Below are 17,377 nucleotides of genomic sequence, written 5' to 3'. Positions count from 1 at the left end.
GGGCCATGTCCTAATGTGCTAGCGTCTTGTAGGATACAAACAAAAAGTCCGGTCTTCTCTAGGGCATTACGGAGTACGGTTCACTCTAACAAGGATGATATACCATCGACCACAAACCTGCTCAGGCAAGAGAACGTGCAAGAGGGCTTCTAGGTCCCTCGCAAATGACATGACCAACATGTGACCATCCTTGCCTGACACGTCCCCATGCATTTCACAATCATTGCAGTGCAACAAAGGACAAATAGAGCAAATGAACGACTCCGTACTCCGTATCCACGAACGAGATAGTGAATGTTGAGGATACCGGCACAGCATGGATATATGCGGAAGGAAGTGCCGAGCTCTGCACTCGAAATGAGATTTGCAGCGTCGGGCTTTAGGGGCGAGGATCACGCCCGTCCAGACAGAGGGCATGTCTCGATCTCGTGAGGTGAGACTCCAAGGAAACCAGAGGAATTGTATGTGCGGGTTGCAACAAGCCCGATCTTCGTGAGACAGGCCAGCTTTTGACAGGAGTTGGATACTTGGGAAAAAAACACAATGACTACCTGGGTAGTCAGTCTGACAATCCTCACGGCCATGGTAATCATCATCGTAAAGGTGTAGACGTGAGCATCTTACAGCTCAGGGCAAGGAGTTTGGGCGAGGGAATGGGCGCGACGAGCAAGTTAACAAAGCCAAGCAGCCCCTGCCAGTTAAGCGGCGCGGAGCCTCTGGACCCTCGTCAGATGCCCACAAGCGCGCCAATCACAGCCCAGCACGGACAAGGATGGACCGTTGGAAACTTGCTCACTTCGCTCTGCGTGGGAGAACGAAGAAAAAGGGCACAGATTCGCTCACATTCTCCCTCTCAATGTATCCTAACTTGAACACCGCTGCTCACCACGGATCTACCGCTTCGCTACACTGGTCTCTCGAAACCTTTGCACCACATATGATCGTAGTATACCGGCATTGAGTCTTGTGCTACCGCGATCAAACCGGTAGCCGCAATACATTTCCGGCATATATTTCACTCCCAGAAAAGAAACCAGCAAGAACAAACGCCGACCATGGACATGTCATCCCACGACTCCATGTCCTCGGACCCCATGAATATGGAGTCCATGCCCATGGTATTCACGACATCGCACCACACCCCTCTCTACGGCAGCGGCTGGACGCCCTCCACGGGCGGAGGCTACGCGGGCACATGCATCTTCCTCGTCTTCCTGGCCATCCTGCTACGCCTCCTCTTCGCGGCCAAAAGCGTGCTCGAACAGCGCTGGGCCATCGCGGCCCGGAACCGCCGCTACGTCCGCGTCCAAGGCAGGACGACCGAGGCCGGCCGTATCGACCAGGATCCCGACGTCAAGACCGGCTCCCTCATCACCGTCAATGGCGTGGAAGAAAATGTCAAGGTCGTGCAGGCCAGGAGTCAGTCCACGCCGTTTCGGTTGTCCGTGGACGTTCCGCGAGCCGTGCTGACGACTTTGATTGCTGCGGTGGCGTACTTGCTGTGAGTTAGATACTGCCTGACCACTGAGCCAAGATGATCATTCGTACTAACCGATGTGGCAGAATGTTGGCCGTCATGTCGTACAATGTCGGGTATTTCCTCTCGGTGCTTTTGGGTGTGTTCTTGGGCGAGCTGGCCGTGGGACGATACGCGCAGAATGATGACCACGTCCACTAGAGAGAGTGCAACGACCCATGGTACATTTAGAATTTTCTGTGATATTTATCCACGCGGGCTTCAGTTTCTGAGCTGCAACCCTATCACGTTATGAATTATGCAGCGGTCGTGTAATTCTTGAATATATTTTTGGAATGGTTTGCAAGTCGGTGCTGTCGTGGGGTCCTGACAGTGCGCAGTCGCACAAGTGGCCCATCCCCACTGAATTTCGAGTCCAACTCGTCTTCCGGAGATTGCTGATGTTGTCAGCACCCTGTAAGAAGTTGCTAGCCCTTGTAGACAAATGGCGTATGCCATGACTGACGCCTGCGGCTTCTGTATCCTCGTCCGCGGGTTGGTGCTCTTTGATACCCAGGTGCTTTATCTTCACTAAGCCTAAATCAAGCAGTGTATCCCGCACGACTACATCTCACGCACTCGATCCTCGAGGCCCACGTCCTCACGGCCACGTCTCGACCCGATTCCACTCACCCACCGACTCACTCGGCCCAGGCCCGCCAGGCCCGCCGTGCTCTTGATCCAACGTCCAAATCTGCCTCGTGGCCTTTGCCGGATCCGTCAAGTCCACAGCCTCGACCTGCTCCGGCGTAATGATCGCGACGCGGAAATTCTTCCTCGCCAACGGCTCGTCCGACAAATGCCCTGCCTTTTGCCCCAGCGCCTCTCCCGCCTCGTCGTCCCTGCCCTCCGCGAGCGGCTGGCCCGGCGGCGGATTCTTAAAAGATCCCCGCATCATGGGCGACAGGTTCTCAAAGTAATTCTCCATCTCGCGTCGCCAGGACCAGGTGGATTTGTTCCCGTCCGCCTCGCTGCCTCCGTCCGTTTTCGTGCGCATGTACCGCTGCACCTCGGCCTTGACGGTCATTGTGCCCGAGTTCTGCGCCTCGGGCGTGCCGCCCTCGATATCGTCCGCGGCCACGACCCAACACTTGCCCCGCACCCGCCACTGCGTGTTCGTCTGCTTGAACCAGAAGACCGCCTCGACCGGGCCGCCGCCGCCCGTTCCCGAGCGAGACTGCGCCAGATCGCCTTGCCCTTTACCCGTCGCAAAGACGTGGTATGTCTTGTCCATGCGTGCGTCCGTCGTGAAGGTGGGGCAGTCGGACTCGAACACGGCCGGGTTCTTGGGTAGCTTGTTGTGCTCGTTGTCCGGCAGCGTCGCCCAGAAGCCGCGAAAGATGCACGTCCGGGCCCGCGGCTCGCCTTTGGGCGTCACTGTCGCGAGGATGAACTCGGCGCTCGCTCCGCCCGATTTGTCCAGGTGGTCTTGGAACGTCTTTTTCCAGGGCGCAGGCGCCGACTGGGTGGGGTGTAAGGACATGGTGGAGGCGAGGCGTGTGAGACGAGCGACGCTTCGAGAGGCCAGCGTGGGATAAATCACAGAAATGGAGACACGACACAAGTCGCTTTAGGTGACACCGGAGGTCATAACTAAGAAATCCCGCGAGCCGCGACTGCTGCTGCTGCTGGTCTTTATTCTCTGGGATTTTGGATTTTGTGGTTGCTGGTTATGACGCGGTGATGGGGTTGAGATCACATCAAGAAGTTGAGATGACGTCGACGACTCTCCAGAGACACGAGGCCAACGACAGACTGACCACATAACACAGTACCGCTCCATCGCAGGGAAAAGGTCCTGCGTTGTCTCCTTCCTACATTACATTAGATTGATATGCAACAGATTATCTTGTCCACCCTAATACGAGGAGGACATGGCTGTGGGAAAGTCTTTTGAGGGTAGCTCCCGAGATTGACTGATGCCACTATCGGCTTCAGTCCACCTGTGGTCTGCTTAGATTTTGGCTCTGAACTGACAGGAGCTTGTTACGTGGCGTCCGTTGACAGATCAATTGTACCGTAAAACGATCGCACGGTAGGCTTTAGGCTTTCTCTCTTTTGGGAAAGGATTCTTTCAGTTTCGTGAGCACTGCACGACGGCGAGGACGCAGAATATCTCGTCTCCTCGTCGTTATCGCTCTGTACTCTGGGAACGGAACAGACCCCTGGAACTGGGTTTATGAGGCAAGCATGTTTTGAAGGAGACCACAGTATCAAATTAACCGTCGAACCCTCGAGAAGAAGACGGCATCGGATGTTGAAGAGCCAAATGGTAGGTGTACGGAATTGTCTGCAAATCTGAGATTAGTTCGCCAGTCACGCCGTGTGACGGGTCGCTGTCCTCGTGTCAAAGTCCTCTGTAACTACCAGCTTGATCATCATCATCACCTTTCTCGGTGCGTCTTCCTGGACGGAGAGCGAGGGATCATCGAGTAATGCCACATGCTCCTGCACAAATCGTTCGGGCTACCCTTAGATACTGCGCACGGGGGAGCCACTATTGATCAAGTAAGAGAGGGCGCTAGAGGACTTGCCCTGAGAACTGCTTCCTGGACCCCAACAGTTGGGAGACATCCTCAATCAATATAGTCCTTGAGCTCGCACTTTGGCAGGGTCTTCTCATGAGCACCTCTCCCGTCCCATTTTCGCTTCCAGCACCACGCCTCGTCCTTTTCCTGTCCGTTAGACTTACCGTTCAAGACGTTGACCACATATTGCCCAATGTTCGGCAGGAACTTCCAACTGTGAAACGAGCCCGCGGTGGCAAAGTACAGATTCGACAGCCGCGGGTCTGGATGCTGTGTGATCAACTGATTTTGATCGGGAGAGATGACATCCCAGCACAGGCGCCAGTCATCGGGGGTTCGGCCGTTGTCGAGCATCTGAGGAACTCGCTGGCGGATGATCTCAATGGACTGTCGCTTCAGAGATTCCGGCACGGATTTCTGGTCCGGCGATGGCACTGAGATGTGCTGACCGGTCCCTGGATGGGGCTGCGTATTGAGAAAGGTATTTGCATTGGTGAATTTGTACCAGCGGTCTGCGTTGGGAGGCATGACTTCACCTTTCGCGCCGTATATCAAGACCGGCATTTGAGAGTAATGCTGTGCTTCCGCCTCGGATAACTGGAATGCCGCGACGCATACTCCCGCTGCCTTTATCTGCCGCTGAATACTGTCACCGGGAGAGATGTTGATCTTCTGTTCGAAGGATGCCATGAGATACGGGGTCCATGCAGCCGTTGCGAGAACGATCTTCTGCCCGCTGAAGACTCTCCCATCGGCAGTGCGAACCCCTAGGAGATGTTCACCGTCGCTGAGCAACTCGGTCACTTCCCCTACCTCTTGTTTCACGCCTGCCTTGACCGCTTCGTGCATCAGAGCCGCTACTGCGCCCGAGGCGTCGGCCCATCCAGCACTAGAATTCGTGTACGCCTTGTCGTATCCCGTCGTGTCCATGCCGGAAAGCACGCCACCCCATCTCGACTTGACTTCCTCGAGCGTGAGATCAGCCGACGTGTCGAGACGGCCACTCTCGCGGAAGAGTTTGCGAATTCTGTCGGCGAGGTCGCTGTCCTCCTCGTCGACCATGACCCATCCTGTCTGATGGAAATATGGCTTCAGGATGGGATCTTGTGTCCAGCTCTCCATGGCTTCATAGGCCAAATCCATGTAAAAGGCCTTACTGTAATCTGCACGGACGATCTTATTAATGTCCGAAGATGCAGCCTGAGGCGATGGCACGAGTGCGCGATCAAGCACTGTGATGCGCGACGGATTGGCATGGCTTCGAGACAGGTGGTACGCCGTACTCGTGCCAAAGATGCCGCCTCCGACAATCAAAACGTCGCATTGAGCCGAGTCATTCGAGCCCATACTAATACCTCCTGAGTGTAGCACTCGCGATCCGTGCTGTGGTCTGGTGTTGAAGTTCGCTGGTGAGTCGAGGTCTGCGTCACTAGGATGCTACCTGTCGTGGGAAGTTTGCATGGCTCCCTGTGCCCTGTGCAACCCTTCAGTGCTAGGCAATGAATCAAGCATTGTCAGCCACCGGCTCCACGTTGAGCCCTGTCACTGCCTGTCATGTCATGACTGCTGGGGAAACGGCGCCACCAGATCTCCGCAGGCATCGCCCAGAGATTGAGCCTCCAATCCTGACCTCGAGTTTACGGTGATTAGGCGCAAGATTACCTCGGTATCTCGATAAATCCGCTGGGCTGCAGAACGCGGTAGTCGTACAAGTAGAGGGGATGGGTGTTATCTTGTGTGGGATTTCTGACCGGGCCTGAACATCGTTCCTGGTGTTGCTTACTCTTTGCTTCTGCTTGTCCCTGCATTGACCACTACGACGGAGCCTCTCTTCCACCATTTCGACGCCCGAGCTCATCTGCCGTAGGTTTGGCATAATGTCTCTCGGTAGGCCTGAATCCGCCGTCAACTAGCGGAGATGATGCATTTGTGCTAAGATGTATTTTCACAGCAACGGCAGCGGCGGTCGCCGCCGGCAGCTGGGCCACAGCTGCGTATCTAGACGCAAAGTTCCACCTTCGAAAGGACCTCGAATTCCTCGGCCGAATGAGGCGCGGCGCAAGGGAGTATGAGCGCGTGGTCAGCGAGGACAAGGTGTGCATCTGGTACGCTCTAGAGGAGCAGTGCCAGAAGAGTTGGAACAACCGCGCAATCTGGACGCGGGAAGGAATCTACACCTTCGGCCAACTGTACGAGGAAAGCCTCCGATATGCCCAGTGGATGCTCGAGCAGGGCGTCAAACCCGGTGACCTGGTCGCCATGTACATGACGAACTCGGCGCACTTCATGTTCGTCTGGTTCGCGTGTACGGCGGTCGGCGCGGCTCCGGCATTCATCAACTACAACCTCGAAGGGAAGGCGCTGATGCACTGCCTGGACGTCTGTCAGTCGAGACTGTTGATCGTCGATGGGGACGCGGGCTGCCAAAAGAGGATCAGCCAGAGCAAGGCCGAGATCGAGGCTCGAGGCACCAAGATTGCCGTCCTCGACAGCAGTTTACAGGAGGAGATCGGTGCAAGGCCCGTGGTCAGACCTGGCGATGAGCTTCGGAAAGGCACCAAAGGCAGCTTCCCGTACTGTCTGATATACACCAGGTAAGTGTCTTATCACCCACTGCCTAAACAGGAACTAACACAGTGCTCACTCACAGTGGAACCACCGGTCTTCCCAAAGGCTGCGCCTTCACCTTGCAAAGAGTCTACGCCATGAATGGCCATAAGCAACCCATATGTGGCGGCATTCCCGGCAAAGACCAATGGTACAATGCCATGCCTCTATACCACGGCACCGGCGCCATTTCGTCGTCGACCTCGCTGCTTCAGGGTTTGTCGATTGCCATTGCGCCGAAGTTTTCTGTCTCACGGTTCTGGAACGACGTTCACGACTCCGGGTCAACCTTCTTCATCTACGTAGGGGAGACGGCGCGGTACCTCCTCAACGCGCCGCCTCATCCGCTCGAACGAAAACACAACATCCGCTGCGCCTACGGCAACGGGCTACGGCCCGACGTCTGGGAGAAGTTCCAGACGCGCTTCAACATCCCCGAAGTCGGCGAGTTCTTCAATTCCACCGAGGGCATATTCAGCCTGTTGAACTACGACAGGGGTCCCTACCTGCGCGCCTGTGTGGGCCACCACGGGCTGATTATGCGACTGATGCTCCGCAACACCTACATCCCCGTGCGTATCGACCACGATACGGGCGACGTCTGGCGGGACCCGAAGACGGGCTTCGCACAACGAATGCCCTACGAGGAAGGCGGCGAAATGATCGTCGCCGTCCCGAGCAAGGAAGCATTCCAGGGCTACTGGCGCGCCCAAGCCGCCACAGACAAGAAGTTTTGTACCGATGTGTTCAAAAAGGGGGACATCTACTACCGCTCCGGGGACGCCCTGCGAAGAGACCCCGACGGCAAATGGCACTTCCTCGACCGTCTGGGCGACACCTTCCGGTGGAAGTCCGAGAACGTGTCCACGGCCGAGGTGGCACTGACGATAGGCCAGTACCCCGGCATTGCCGAGGCCAACGTCTACGGCGTGCTGGTGCCCAACCACGAAGGCCGCGCAGGCTGTGCGGCCATCCATCTCGACCCGAACCACACGGGGGCTCCAGCCGATTACAACGACCTGCTGAAATACTTGCGGGCGCGCCTACCTCGATACGCGGTCCCGGTGTTCCTGCGCATCGTCAGGGAGAGCACGCACATCCACAACCACAAACAGAATAAAGTCCCGCTGCGGAAGGAGGGGGTCGACCCGAAACTCATCGGCACAGAAGCGCCCGAGGGCAAGGGCGACGCGTTCCTGTGGGTGCCTCCCAAGGGCGATCACTATGTGCCGTTCAGGCCGGAGGATTGGGAGAGGTTGGTCAACGGACAAGCCAGATTATGATCGCTCAGGCGGCGGAACTAGAATTTACACGGACACGCCAGGTTATGATCGCTCGGGCAGGCAGTGATGGTAGATTTGACAGCGCCGAGATACATTATATTCCAGAAAGACGATGGATGCGGCGTGAACGGCCAGTCAGCTCTCCAAACGCTTGCCTTTCTTCGCCTTCTGGAATTCACTAAGGGTTACGTACAAGCCCACTAGGTAGGGAATACTGCACTGCATGCGCACCACACTGCGTGGCCTTACACGCCCCTTTTCGTCTCTAATGCCCGCTGAAATCGTTGTCGGGAAGCACTGTAGACGTCTTGAGAGAGGCGGTAAAAATGGCAAGAGGGATTGTTTCTTGTCTTGACAAATTCCGGGTCAATCCCCGTACTGTGCAGTATCCTAACTTTTGAGGACTGGGTATCTATTCCATTTTCTACTTTTAAGCCATCCAATGCAGAATACAAATCACATCGATATCCACGTCTTGAGTGTCGCGCCATGGCCCTTCTCGCCATTTCCTAAGAGGCAAACCCTTATCGAGCTTCCTGCTGATTTGAGGTCACCATGCAAGGTGCCTCCCTCTTGATGCTGTTCAGACAAGTCGAAGCGCAACACCATTCCGTGCTTGCCACATCAGTATCGGTGCTTCTGCGGCAGACTTGGAGCCCGCAGAGGTTGAACCTCTGGAAACAGGATGGCTGTGGCAACCTCCGTATCGCAACACACGCTTAACAATATCAGTCTTGTCCACGCATACCATGCTTCCAGTCCGTAAGCCGGAATCCAGATTAATGCTCCTAGCCCATGTCATATCTTTTGCTAGTCCTTTTCAGGCACCTGCAGCGTGAGCCGTTCGCTGGCGGATCACTGCTTCGCTATGCAATGAACCTCATGTCAGTCGGTGGCAATCAATTTGCAACGCTGCCTCTATCTCGGTCAATATTGTTCGATCATCCTCGGTGTCCAAAGGCTGTCGCGCCGTACCAAGCTCTAGCATCGGCAGGTCTATAGTGACGCGGGTGCATTTTTTGCCTGGATGTTTGCTCAAGTGTGTACTGGAGGGGAAGAATCTTCCTTAGACCGTGCGTTTGTCCTCGGAAGCCTGAGGTAATCATAACCAATTCCTGACGCGCTCTGGCGCTTCCATTGCTTCGCCGTCTGTCTTGGTGCGCTCCAGGGTATCAATGGCAGAGTCGTCGGTCGTCGTTGTATAATTAGTGTCCATAGTGGTGGTGGTGTAGGTCGAGAAATTCGTGGAGCCGCACACGGGCTGTCGCCAGACCCCACCAACATAGCCCCTCTCGATTGCAATCGACTTCAGGGGGAGAGGATTGAATCGTTCAATGAAGACTTTGTCTAGCGCTCGGTCCTTTGGTTTGGAATAGCGTTCATACTCCGCTACACAAGCCTCATACGTCCACCCCGTCACCCGGCGGAAACTAGCTATGATGCAACCAGTCCTGTGCTTCCCTTTGTTGCAATGGATGAGCATGGGGTAGTTTGCCGAGTCGAGCATCAACTCAAGGACCTGGTAGACCACAGCGTCCGGGGTGTACATTTCGGGGTCCTTGTTGGCGAGGATTGGGATATGATAGTGAGTGATATTGTTCCTCGTCATGTATCTCTTGTAATCTTCAGGGAGTACCTGTGGCACCAATGTCACGATGGTCTTAAGGTTCAGCTTTTCCAACTCCAGAAAATGCGGCGTTTGGGGATAACTGGATCGGTAGAGTCCGGGCGCAATGATCTGAAAGTTGACGGGGCGGCCTGTACCGTCTGGCGTTGGTGGCTGGGACTCCTCGACGTGGATCGTCTCAACCTCTACGGAGGCGTTCAGAGCAGCCAGAGAGGCCGCCAACTCGCCGGAGTCGACCCCGGAGTGGGCCATTCCTGAATAACTTTCGTCGCTCATTCTTTGCGATTCCGGTTCGCTCTCGATCTTAAAGTGGTACCACACACCGACCTGGACTAGGGATCCTTCTGCTGAAGTAGTACAACGGTCGTCCTCAGGTCGTCTGCTGGAAGCCGATGAAGTGCACGATCACAAGGGGAGAATTGCTGAAAGACGAAAAAGGAGCCGTTCACAACGAATGTATGGAGGTTGCTGAGGACCTTCGAATCAGCAACGAGATTGATACCACGGACTTTCGACGTCCGTGCTCGTTACGGTGGAGTGCGCCCTGGCGGTGGCTCCAGCAGCCTGATACCGGGGACGCGGCTCAAGAAGTGTTTGGGACGTGCGATTAGTTGGCCATTTTAGTGCAAGGTTTTCAGTGTACCAACGGACAGGTCGAGCCACAGGTATGTGCAGGCTGGTTTCAAGCCAGACAGTACGGAGTAATGGTGAAGAGAATGAATAGGAGAGGTTGTTGATCGCCCGACAGTGGTGACTATGAAAGTGAGGAATGAGGCGGCGAGGTGGGTAGTAGAGTCGTCGAGGCAGTTATCTTAACCGTGGTCGGTTCTGACAACCCAGATTACTGATTGGACGCATGGTTACGACGGTCTTGGAGAGTCTCTGCGATGATGTTGCAGAAATGACAATAGTCGAGCCCAAGGCCAGTGTCGAGGGTTGTACCATGCTATGTGAGAGGGGGAAGAAGAGAGCCGAACGTGTGTGCGAGATTTAGAGTAAAGAAGGGAATGAGAGGAGACGACCAAACTTTGTGCAGACCAGATATTTCTGCCCGGCTTGATCGTGGTATCCAGTCAGCGCAAATCACCCGGGTGGGTATGGCAGCATCGTGACGCGGTTACTTGCTAGGCAAACGGCGGCAGGCGGCAGCCAACAGTTACAGTAAGAACGCGTCGCTCTGATGGCGAGACTCAAAAAACCAGAAGAGGCTAACGAAGGCAAAAAAAAAGAAGTGGAAACGAAGCCACAAGTGAGAGAAATACGACTGGCATCTGGCTGCGTGCACGTGCTCGGCAACTTCAGGTTAACCTGGAAGCGCCTAAAGAGCCCGAGGTAGGTGCGACGAGCCCGTTCATCATAAAGTTCTAGGCGATACTCGGGGCGTAAGGGGCGCGGGGTTGTCAGGTCCAGTCCCTTGATTCCGGCCACGCATTCTCTCAATTTCCACATCCACTCAATGCTTGAGCCTCTTGTAGTCCATGACGGGGATTCTAACCATCATCTATATAACTCGTACGAGTACTGTGATTTCTTCACTGCATGATTTCTGCAACAGGATCTCGCCATCATAAAACGCCTCAACCAAGCACACACCCGGCAGCACCGAGGCCAGCGCTCAGTCCGCCGCTCCGAGACAATCACGCGACGATGACCAACGCGGATTATTCACCATTCTCGAACAAACGTGCTTGGTTACTCGATTCGAGCGCCCCGACACCCCGCGTCTTGTAATTTGTCTTCACACGCCTGTGGTTCCCAAGCCAAACATATCGGTCGAGTTCCTCCATGCCGCTGCAGAGACATCTTCGACTGAGATGCCCTTGACTCGCGCAATCACGTGAGCCACCTGGACGATTGTCGCGGGCTCGTTCCTGCCTTTGACCATCATTCCTTTCTGCCATTTCTCCTTTTTGACCGCTTTTGGCACGGCAGGTCCGTCCTTGAGGTGTCGAGAAGAGGCATGGGATGCCCGGATTTCGCACCACGGCCCGTCGGTCTCGATCTGAAGTCGGTCAAGTGGGACAGCCTTCACCGCCTCCAGGTTCTCGTCCGTCTTCATGCTGCAACCATTGATGCCAATGTCGAACCCGAGCCTGCACAGAGACTCCATCTCCCGCACTGTACCGGTGAAGCTGTGTACCAGTCCTCGTTTGGGTAACTTGTCCAACCGCTCACCAATGAGTCTTTCGAAGTCCTCACTGCATGCCCTCGAGTGAAGAAATAGCGGCATTTGCAGTTCCTCGGCCAAGTCGAGCTGGAGCTCGAAGTATTTGAGCTGGACATCCTTGGGTGAGAGGAATAATCGATCGTAGTCTAGCCCGATTTCGCCGAATGCTACCGCATGGCCTGCCTCCTTGGCTTCGATAGCGAGGTCCTTCAACTCTTTGATCAGCCCGTTGGGCCCGCCTTTGTAGTTGTCGAAGTCCTGGGTTGAGCATGGATGGACCCCAACCGTCGCATAGCAAACGCCAGCTAGGGGCCGGTCAGTGAGGACAGCCACATGTAGGAAAAGGTGGTTTACGATATTTCTTCGCGAGGTCTACAGCGTGATGGGACTCTACCAGGTTTGACCCAGTGATCATCAGCTTCTTGACCCCGACATCTAGTGCTCTCCGGACAACATCGTCTAGATCGTCTTCATGTGCTTGCTTTCCGTGATAAACCCCTCGAAAGACGGGATCTCCCAAGTTGATGCCGACCTGGACCGTATCAGCATGGCAAAGGTTCTGCACCATGTCCATCGACCTACATCGGCATACCTGAAGGGCGTTGCGTTGCCCGCCATGGTCATGTAGAGAAATCTGCTACCGTGGCAGAGAGGATTATACGCTTTACCGCGCCATCTCTCGGGACGTAATGCTTCGTCAATTCCAATCAGTCACTCACGTCAAGTCAGAAGACTGGATCCTCACCCTCAGGTTCCACACAAGCATCAGCCACAACACAAAAAGACCTGAACGGGCGAATATTGGAGCGGGCTAAAATGGCCTTCAGCCGCAAGGGCATCAGATTTTCTGCAAGTCTTGTTTGTGGCTGCAGCACCGAGATCTGAATGAGCTTGCAATGAGAGTACTCTGCTGGACGCGTTAAAATCTCCTCTGTGATCGGCTGGAATTCCGCCGATGCCGAAGACCAAGCAAGCCAGGTTCTAATTAATCCAATCCCACTCAATCTCGAGTCAAAGTCCCTTGACCGTCCCTCACTCTCCGCACCGGTCTGGACGCCGACAGCATTTCTCCATCAATATGTTTCAAGGTTGTCGACGTCGCCTTTCGATAAGCGGCTGAATAGATCGCGCTCGGCCTTGCTAGCCGGTGAAAATACCTTCAGCGGATAAAGGGTAGTACCATCTACATAGGGATGCTACCACAGGATCTTGAATATGTAAGTATATATCCCGAGAGTGAGTTCTCTTTCGCGTCTTCTTGTCGCTTGCAGCCCTTGTAAGGACCTTAATCTCAATCCGACTGGCTTCCACGATGGCACCACGTCAGATCTCAGTCGCAGATATCTCGTCGCACAACAAAGACACCGACTGCTGGATAGTCGTCGACGGCCAAGTATGGGATATTACGAAATTCGCCCCCGAACACCCTGGCGGTCCAGGCATCATATACAAGTACGCCGGCCGAGACGCCACACAGGCATACAATGAAACGCACTCCCCAGCAATCATCAAGAACAACCTTCCCGTAGACGCTCTCAAGGGCACTCTAGACCGATCGACCATCACGGCAGAATGGTCGACCCCGTCAGCACAGCAGGAGCCACGTGAATCGAAAGCTGCCTCGTCATCATCGCCGAAGAAACCACCCTTAGACTCACTGATCAACGCACACGACTTTGAGCTGGCGGCGCGCAACACCGCCACGGCGAAGACGTGGGCCTTCTACTCCTCGGCCGCCAACGACCTGATCACCCGCGACCTCAACGCGCGACTGTTCAACAAGGTCCTGTTCCGGCCACGCGTGATGCGCCGTGTCGACAAAATCACCACCGCGACTTCCATCCTCGGCCACCCGGTCTCCTTTCCCCTGATGATCGCCCCCGCGGCAATGGCCCGCCTCATCCACCCCGACGGAGAATTGGCGCTCGCCCGCGCGGCCCACTCACGCAACATCCTACAATGCATATCCAACAACGCGAGCTACTCGGCGTCGGAGATTGTCTCGCAGCCCGAAGTGGCGGACCACCCGTTCTGGTTCCAGTTGTACGTCAACCGCGACCGATCCAAGTCCGAGGCCCTCCTGCGCAAGATCCACACCCACCCAAACATCCGCGGCATCGTCGTGACCACGGACGCCGCGGCCGCGGGCAAACGCGAGGCCGACGAGCGCGTCAAGGCCGACGAATCGATCCGCAACCCGATGATGACCTCGTCGGCCAAGAACGACAAAAAGGGCGGCGGCTACGGCCGCCTGATGGCCAGCTTCATCGACCCGGACCTCAACTGGGACGATGTCGCGTGGCTGCGCTCGCAGACGAAACTCCCGCTCCTGCTCAAGGGCATCATGGCCGCCGACGACGTCAAGCTCGCGCTCGACGCCGGCCTCGAGGGCGTCGTGCTCTCCAACCACGGCGGGCGGAACCTCGACACCTCGCCCCCCGCGCTGCTCGTGCTGCTGGAACTGCACGCGCGGTTCCCCGAGATCTTCACCCGCCATCACCCGGCCTCACCTGCCGTCAAGGCCGGGCGGGCGCGGCCGTTCTCCATCCTTGTCGACGGCGGCGTCCGCCGCGGCACGGATATCTTGAAACTCGTGTGTCTCGGCGCCGTCGCCGCGGGGATCGGGCGGCCCGCGCTGTTCGCCACGGGATATGGCCAGACGGGCGTCGAGGCGCTGGTTGACATCCTCAGGGACGAGTTCGAGGTCGCGATGAGGAATGTGGGCATTACAAGTGTTCGAAGAGTGTCGGCCCGAGTATGTCAACTCGGGGGCGATCGATAAGTGGGTGGTCAGGACGAGGGCCCATCCTTATGCTGTCGCGTGGGCGGACGCTGAGCTTGTGATCCCACGGGAGAGTAAACTGTAGTCGAAGCGGGCTTTCCGTGCAACGTTGTGAACTTCGGAGAGGCATACGAGTAGTCTATATAGACGGATTAGAGATACCGTAGACATCGCAATATTTTGGCTACACGGAAGCACCGATGCTGGCTGGATCTTGACTTTCATCTACTCGATGGATACCTCGAGAGTTGAATAAATATTGACATTGTGAAGGTGTGAATTCTATGAAATTCGTTAAAACGCCAGTTGTTTGTAGCTCGTAGCTCTTTTTAGCTAGTATTGAGCTTGGGCTTGACCTTTGTTAGCCATGCCAGTCCTTGTTTTGATCTATAATTTGGAGCGCCTATCTCCCCAGGGCTATGCTGTCAAGCACATGGAGACGAGCTGGAAGTTGTTAAGCTCGGTTTCTGCTTTGATGGACCAGGTCAGCGTCGATCACAAAAGATCGAGCTACTGCTTCTTGGCCTCCGAAGTCTTTTGCTCCTGCTCTTGCTTGCCTTGCTCGGTCACATCGTCCTCGGCTTCCTGGGCCTCGCTCTTTGCGTCTGCTTTCTTTGTCTCCTTTTGAGAATCAGCTGGCTTTGGCTTCGGCTTTTCATCGATATCCTTATCATCCTTGGGTGTCGAGGCAGCGCTCTTTTCGCCCTTGTCGGTGGTCTGCTTGCTCGACTCGGCTTGCTCATTCTCTTCTTCAATGAGCTCTTGCTGTTCCTTCAGGACCTCAAGACGCTGTTTATTCGTAGCGGCACCTTCGGCGTTGTGGACCTCCAGTTCGATCTCGTGGAACAGCTCTTCGGGAATGCTGCTCAGCACGGCTTGCAGAGCGTCGATTTGTGAGTCGATCTCGCTGTCCTTGCCGGAAGTGTACATGTACGCATTGCTGAGCACCAACAGTGTCGAGGGAATGTTATATTTCAGGCGCAGGTCGAGCCACATTTGCAAGTCTTCTCGGAGCTTGCCCGGTGACATGCCGTGGGTACGCAGGCCACGGGACGCACACGCCATCTGCAGTTCGGGCACTGATAGTGAGTCGACGCCTTCAAAGGAGATGGCCTTGTCGTCACGCTTGATCTGGCGCATGCGGTGACGGATCTGATACCGGAGCATGGCATCAGTGCCAAAGGTGTTGAGGTTCATATACTTGCACATCCCCACAAGCTGTGGTCTCGAGAGGTTGTCCAGGGTCAAATCATCTTTGAAGATCTTGCACACTTTGATAACGTCTTCTTTCGACGGCGATTCTCCTGTAGCACGGACTTTTCGGAAGAATTCTGTAAACTCTTCTTTCTTTGCGTTGACGGCGGAGACAGGCAAACCGGTCTCGCGCAGGGTGTTTCGGAGGAAGGAAGAGACCTGCTTGCGGGTTTCCCTCAGATGAGCCGCCTTGGTTTCGCGGGACTTTTGGCCTTCGTATGTCGAAGGAAGTAGGTTGGGGAAAAGCTTCAGCGCCACCGGCAGTAGGAGTTCAGCGAAAGGGACGATGACGAAAACCGAGAAAGGGACCAGACGGCCCAAGTCCTGGACGGTCCTTTGGAGCTGATACACCGTCAGTAACTGTCATTGCACCATCATGGTATAATGCTCACCTGTCTGTTCTCCCGCCTGCTGAGCTCATACCCAGCAGCCATTTTTAAAGCGAGCTTGGACGAGATTTTGACCTCGGCAGCCAGCAATTTGGTGCCGTCCCAATAATGTTGAATTTCCTTTTTGATCTTCTGCCCAAGCGTGAGTTTCTTCGACTCTTCCTTCTTGGCCGCCACCTCAGCTGAATGCTGCTTGTCGGACTGGGCGGAAGCGGCCTTTTCGGCTGCCAGCTCGCCCATACTGGCATTTTCAATCGCTCTGGTCTTTGCAGTGGCCGTCGCGACGGACTTGGGGACGTGTAATTGCTCGTCCGACTTCTTTAATTCTGAGACGGAGGGGGTGGTTGCCGTCGATGACGATGATTTCTTGTCCCCCTCCTTTGGCAATGGTTTCTTAGCCTCATCAATGTTGAATCCCGGAGGAGGTCCACTGTCAGTCCCAGTCGATGTGGTTTCTGTAGCGTAGCTTCTCTGAGGTAGAGCGATTGCGAGGGCCGACAACTTAGGAGGAAAGTCTCGGGCAAATCTGGACCGCGGAGCGTAGCTGGTCAAAGGGGAGGAGTGCAAAACGCGGGAATAAGCTGTCCTATGAGTCAGTATGAGCTCGAGGTCCAACATCCACAGTCTTCCGTACATTGTATAAGTAACCTCCTGGCTGCGGCATTGCTGACTATCCTTGGGCCTGAACTCATGGTCGACTATGGAAATGAATGCGGGCAAGGAGTGGCGATAATTGCAATAAGCCGGTGGTCGCAGGTCAGTGGGGTCTCAAAAAGAATGATTCCGCAAGGTCTACAAAAATGATTGATTAAGGCGGAAATGGTCTGAAGGGTTCAAAGGATCAGGTTGGGGAGCAGGCAAATGTATGAGTTGAATCCAGACTTCAGTTCACGTGTTTCATGCATCGTAATCGATCCCTCAACGAACACGTGACCCGCCGGATGCAGGGATCATCAGGCACACGCCCCGGAACTTTCAGCACCGACGTCATGCAATGGCCATTGGGGATGCCACCCAGCTGCATGATCTTCAAGCTATGTTCAATGCTCATGCAGTTTACAGCCACATTCTGCGTTCGACGGTACCGACGGTAGCGCCCTAGGCATCATTCCGAGGCTTCCGCGTTTCCAGCAAGGATCCCAGCGTGCGTCACGCATGACATTCGCCTTGTGTCAAAGGACCAGACCGTCAAATCCCACGTTATGATCTCTCGAGGCTGGTCTT

General features: G+C 55.3%; 8 protein-coding genes across 8 annotated transcripts; 3 read left to right on the top strand and 5 right to left on the bottom strand.

The window, feature by feature from the left end:
- Positions 1 to 1,055: 1,055 nt before the first annotated feature.
- Positions 1,056 to 1,678, top strand: A1O7_03423 (uncharacterized protein; the record flags this gene model as incomplete). The annotated part of the gene is made up of 2 exons (XM_007757443.1): positions 1,056 to 1,501; positions 1,564 to 1,678. 2 exons carry the CDS (start codon positions 1,056 to 1,058, stop codon positions 1,676 to 1,678), a joined length of 561 nt encoding a protein of 186 aa, XP_007755633.1.
- Positions 1,679 to 2,117: 439 nt separating this feature from the next.
- On the bottom strand, positions 2,118 to 2,999 carry A1O7_03422 (uncharacterized protein; the record flags this gene model as incomplete). Its single annotated transcript, XM_007757442.1, has 1 exon — positions 2,118 to 2,999. The coding sequence occupies one exon, from the start codon at positions 2,997 to 2,999 to the stop codon at positions 2,118 to 2,120; it is 882 nt and encodes a 293-aa protein (XP_007755632.1).
- Positions 3,000 to 4,092: 1,093 nt separating this feature from the next.
- Positions 4,093 to 5,391, bottom strand: A1O7_03421 (uncharacterized protein; the record flags this gene model as incomplete). Its single annotated transcript, XM_007757441.1, has 1 exon — positions 4,093 to 5,391. The coding sequence occupies one exon, from the start codon at positions 5,389 to 5,391 to the stop codon at positions 4,093 to 4,095; it is 1,299 nt and encodes a 432-aa protein (XP_007755631.1).
- Positions 5,392 to 5,921: 530 nt separating this feature from the next.
- Positions 5,922 to 7,934, top strand: A1O7_03420 (uncharacterized protein; the record flags this gene model as incomplete). The annotated part of the gene is made up of 3 exons (XM_007757440.1): positions 5,922 to 5,931; positions 5,996 to 6,638; positions 6,695 to 7,934. 3 exons carry the CDS (start codon positions 5,922 to 5,924, stop codon positions 7,932 to 7,934), a joined length of 1,893 nt encoding a protein of 630 aa, XP_007755630.1.
- Positions 7,935 to 9,036: 1,102 nt separating this feature from the next.
- On the bottom strand, positions 9,037 to 9,813 carry A1O7_03419 (uncharacterized protein; the record flags this gene model as incomplete). The annotated part of the gene is made up of 1 exon (XM_007757439.1): positions 9,037 to 9,813. One exon carries the CDS (start codon positions 9,811 to 9,813, stop codon positions 9,037 to 9,039), a length of 777 nt encoding a protein of 258 aa, XP_007755629.1.
- Positions 9,814 to 11,299: 1,486 nt separating this feature from the next.
- On the bottom strand, positions 11,300 to 12,346 carry A1O7_03418 (TatD DNase family protein; the record flags this gene model as incomplete). Its single annotated transcript, XM_007757438.1, has 3 exons — positions 11,300 to 12,033; positions 12,083 to 12,260; positions 12,311 to 12,346. The coding sequence occupies 3 exons, from the start codon at positions 12,344 to 12,346 to the stop codon at positions 11,300 to 11,302; spliced, it is 948 nt and encodes a 315-aa protein (XP_007755628.1).
- Positions 12,347 to 13,040: 694 nt separating this feature from the next.
- A1O7_03417 (L-lactate dehydrogenase (cytochrome)) lies at positions 13,041 to 14,510 on the top strand (the record flags this gene model as incomplete). Its single annotated transcript, XM_007757437.1, has 1 exon — positions 13,041 to 14,510. The coding sequence occupies one exon, from the start codon at positions 13,041 to 13,043 to the stop codon at positions 14,508 to 14,510; it is 1,470 nt and encodes a 489-aa protein (XP_007755627.1).
- Positions 14,511 to 15,020: 510 nt separating this feature from the next.
- On the bottom strand, positions 15,021 to 16,789 carry A1O7_03416 (uncharacterized protein; the record flags this gene model as incomplete). The annotated part of the gene is made up of 2 exons (XM_007757436.1): positions 15,021 to 16,106; positions 16,157 to 16,789. 2 exons carry the CDS (start codon positions 16,787 to 16,789, stop codon positions 15,021 to 15,023), a joined length of 1,719 nt encoding a protein of 572 aa, XP_007755626.1.
- Between the last annotated feature and the right edge of the window lie 588 nt (positions 16,790 to 17,377).

This window comes from Cladophialophora yegresii (genome assembly GCF_000585515.1).
Source record: "Cladophialophora yegresii CBS 114405 chromosome Unknown aczIN-supercont1.2, whole genome shotgun sequence".
NCBI lineage: Eukaryota > Fungi > Ascomycota > Eurotiomycetes > Chaetothyriales > Herpotrichiellaceae > Cladophialophora > Cladophialophora yegresii.
Note: the sequence above shows the minus strand (reverse complement) of the source record. Positions and strands in the feature narration are given on the sequence as shown.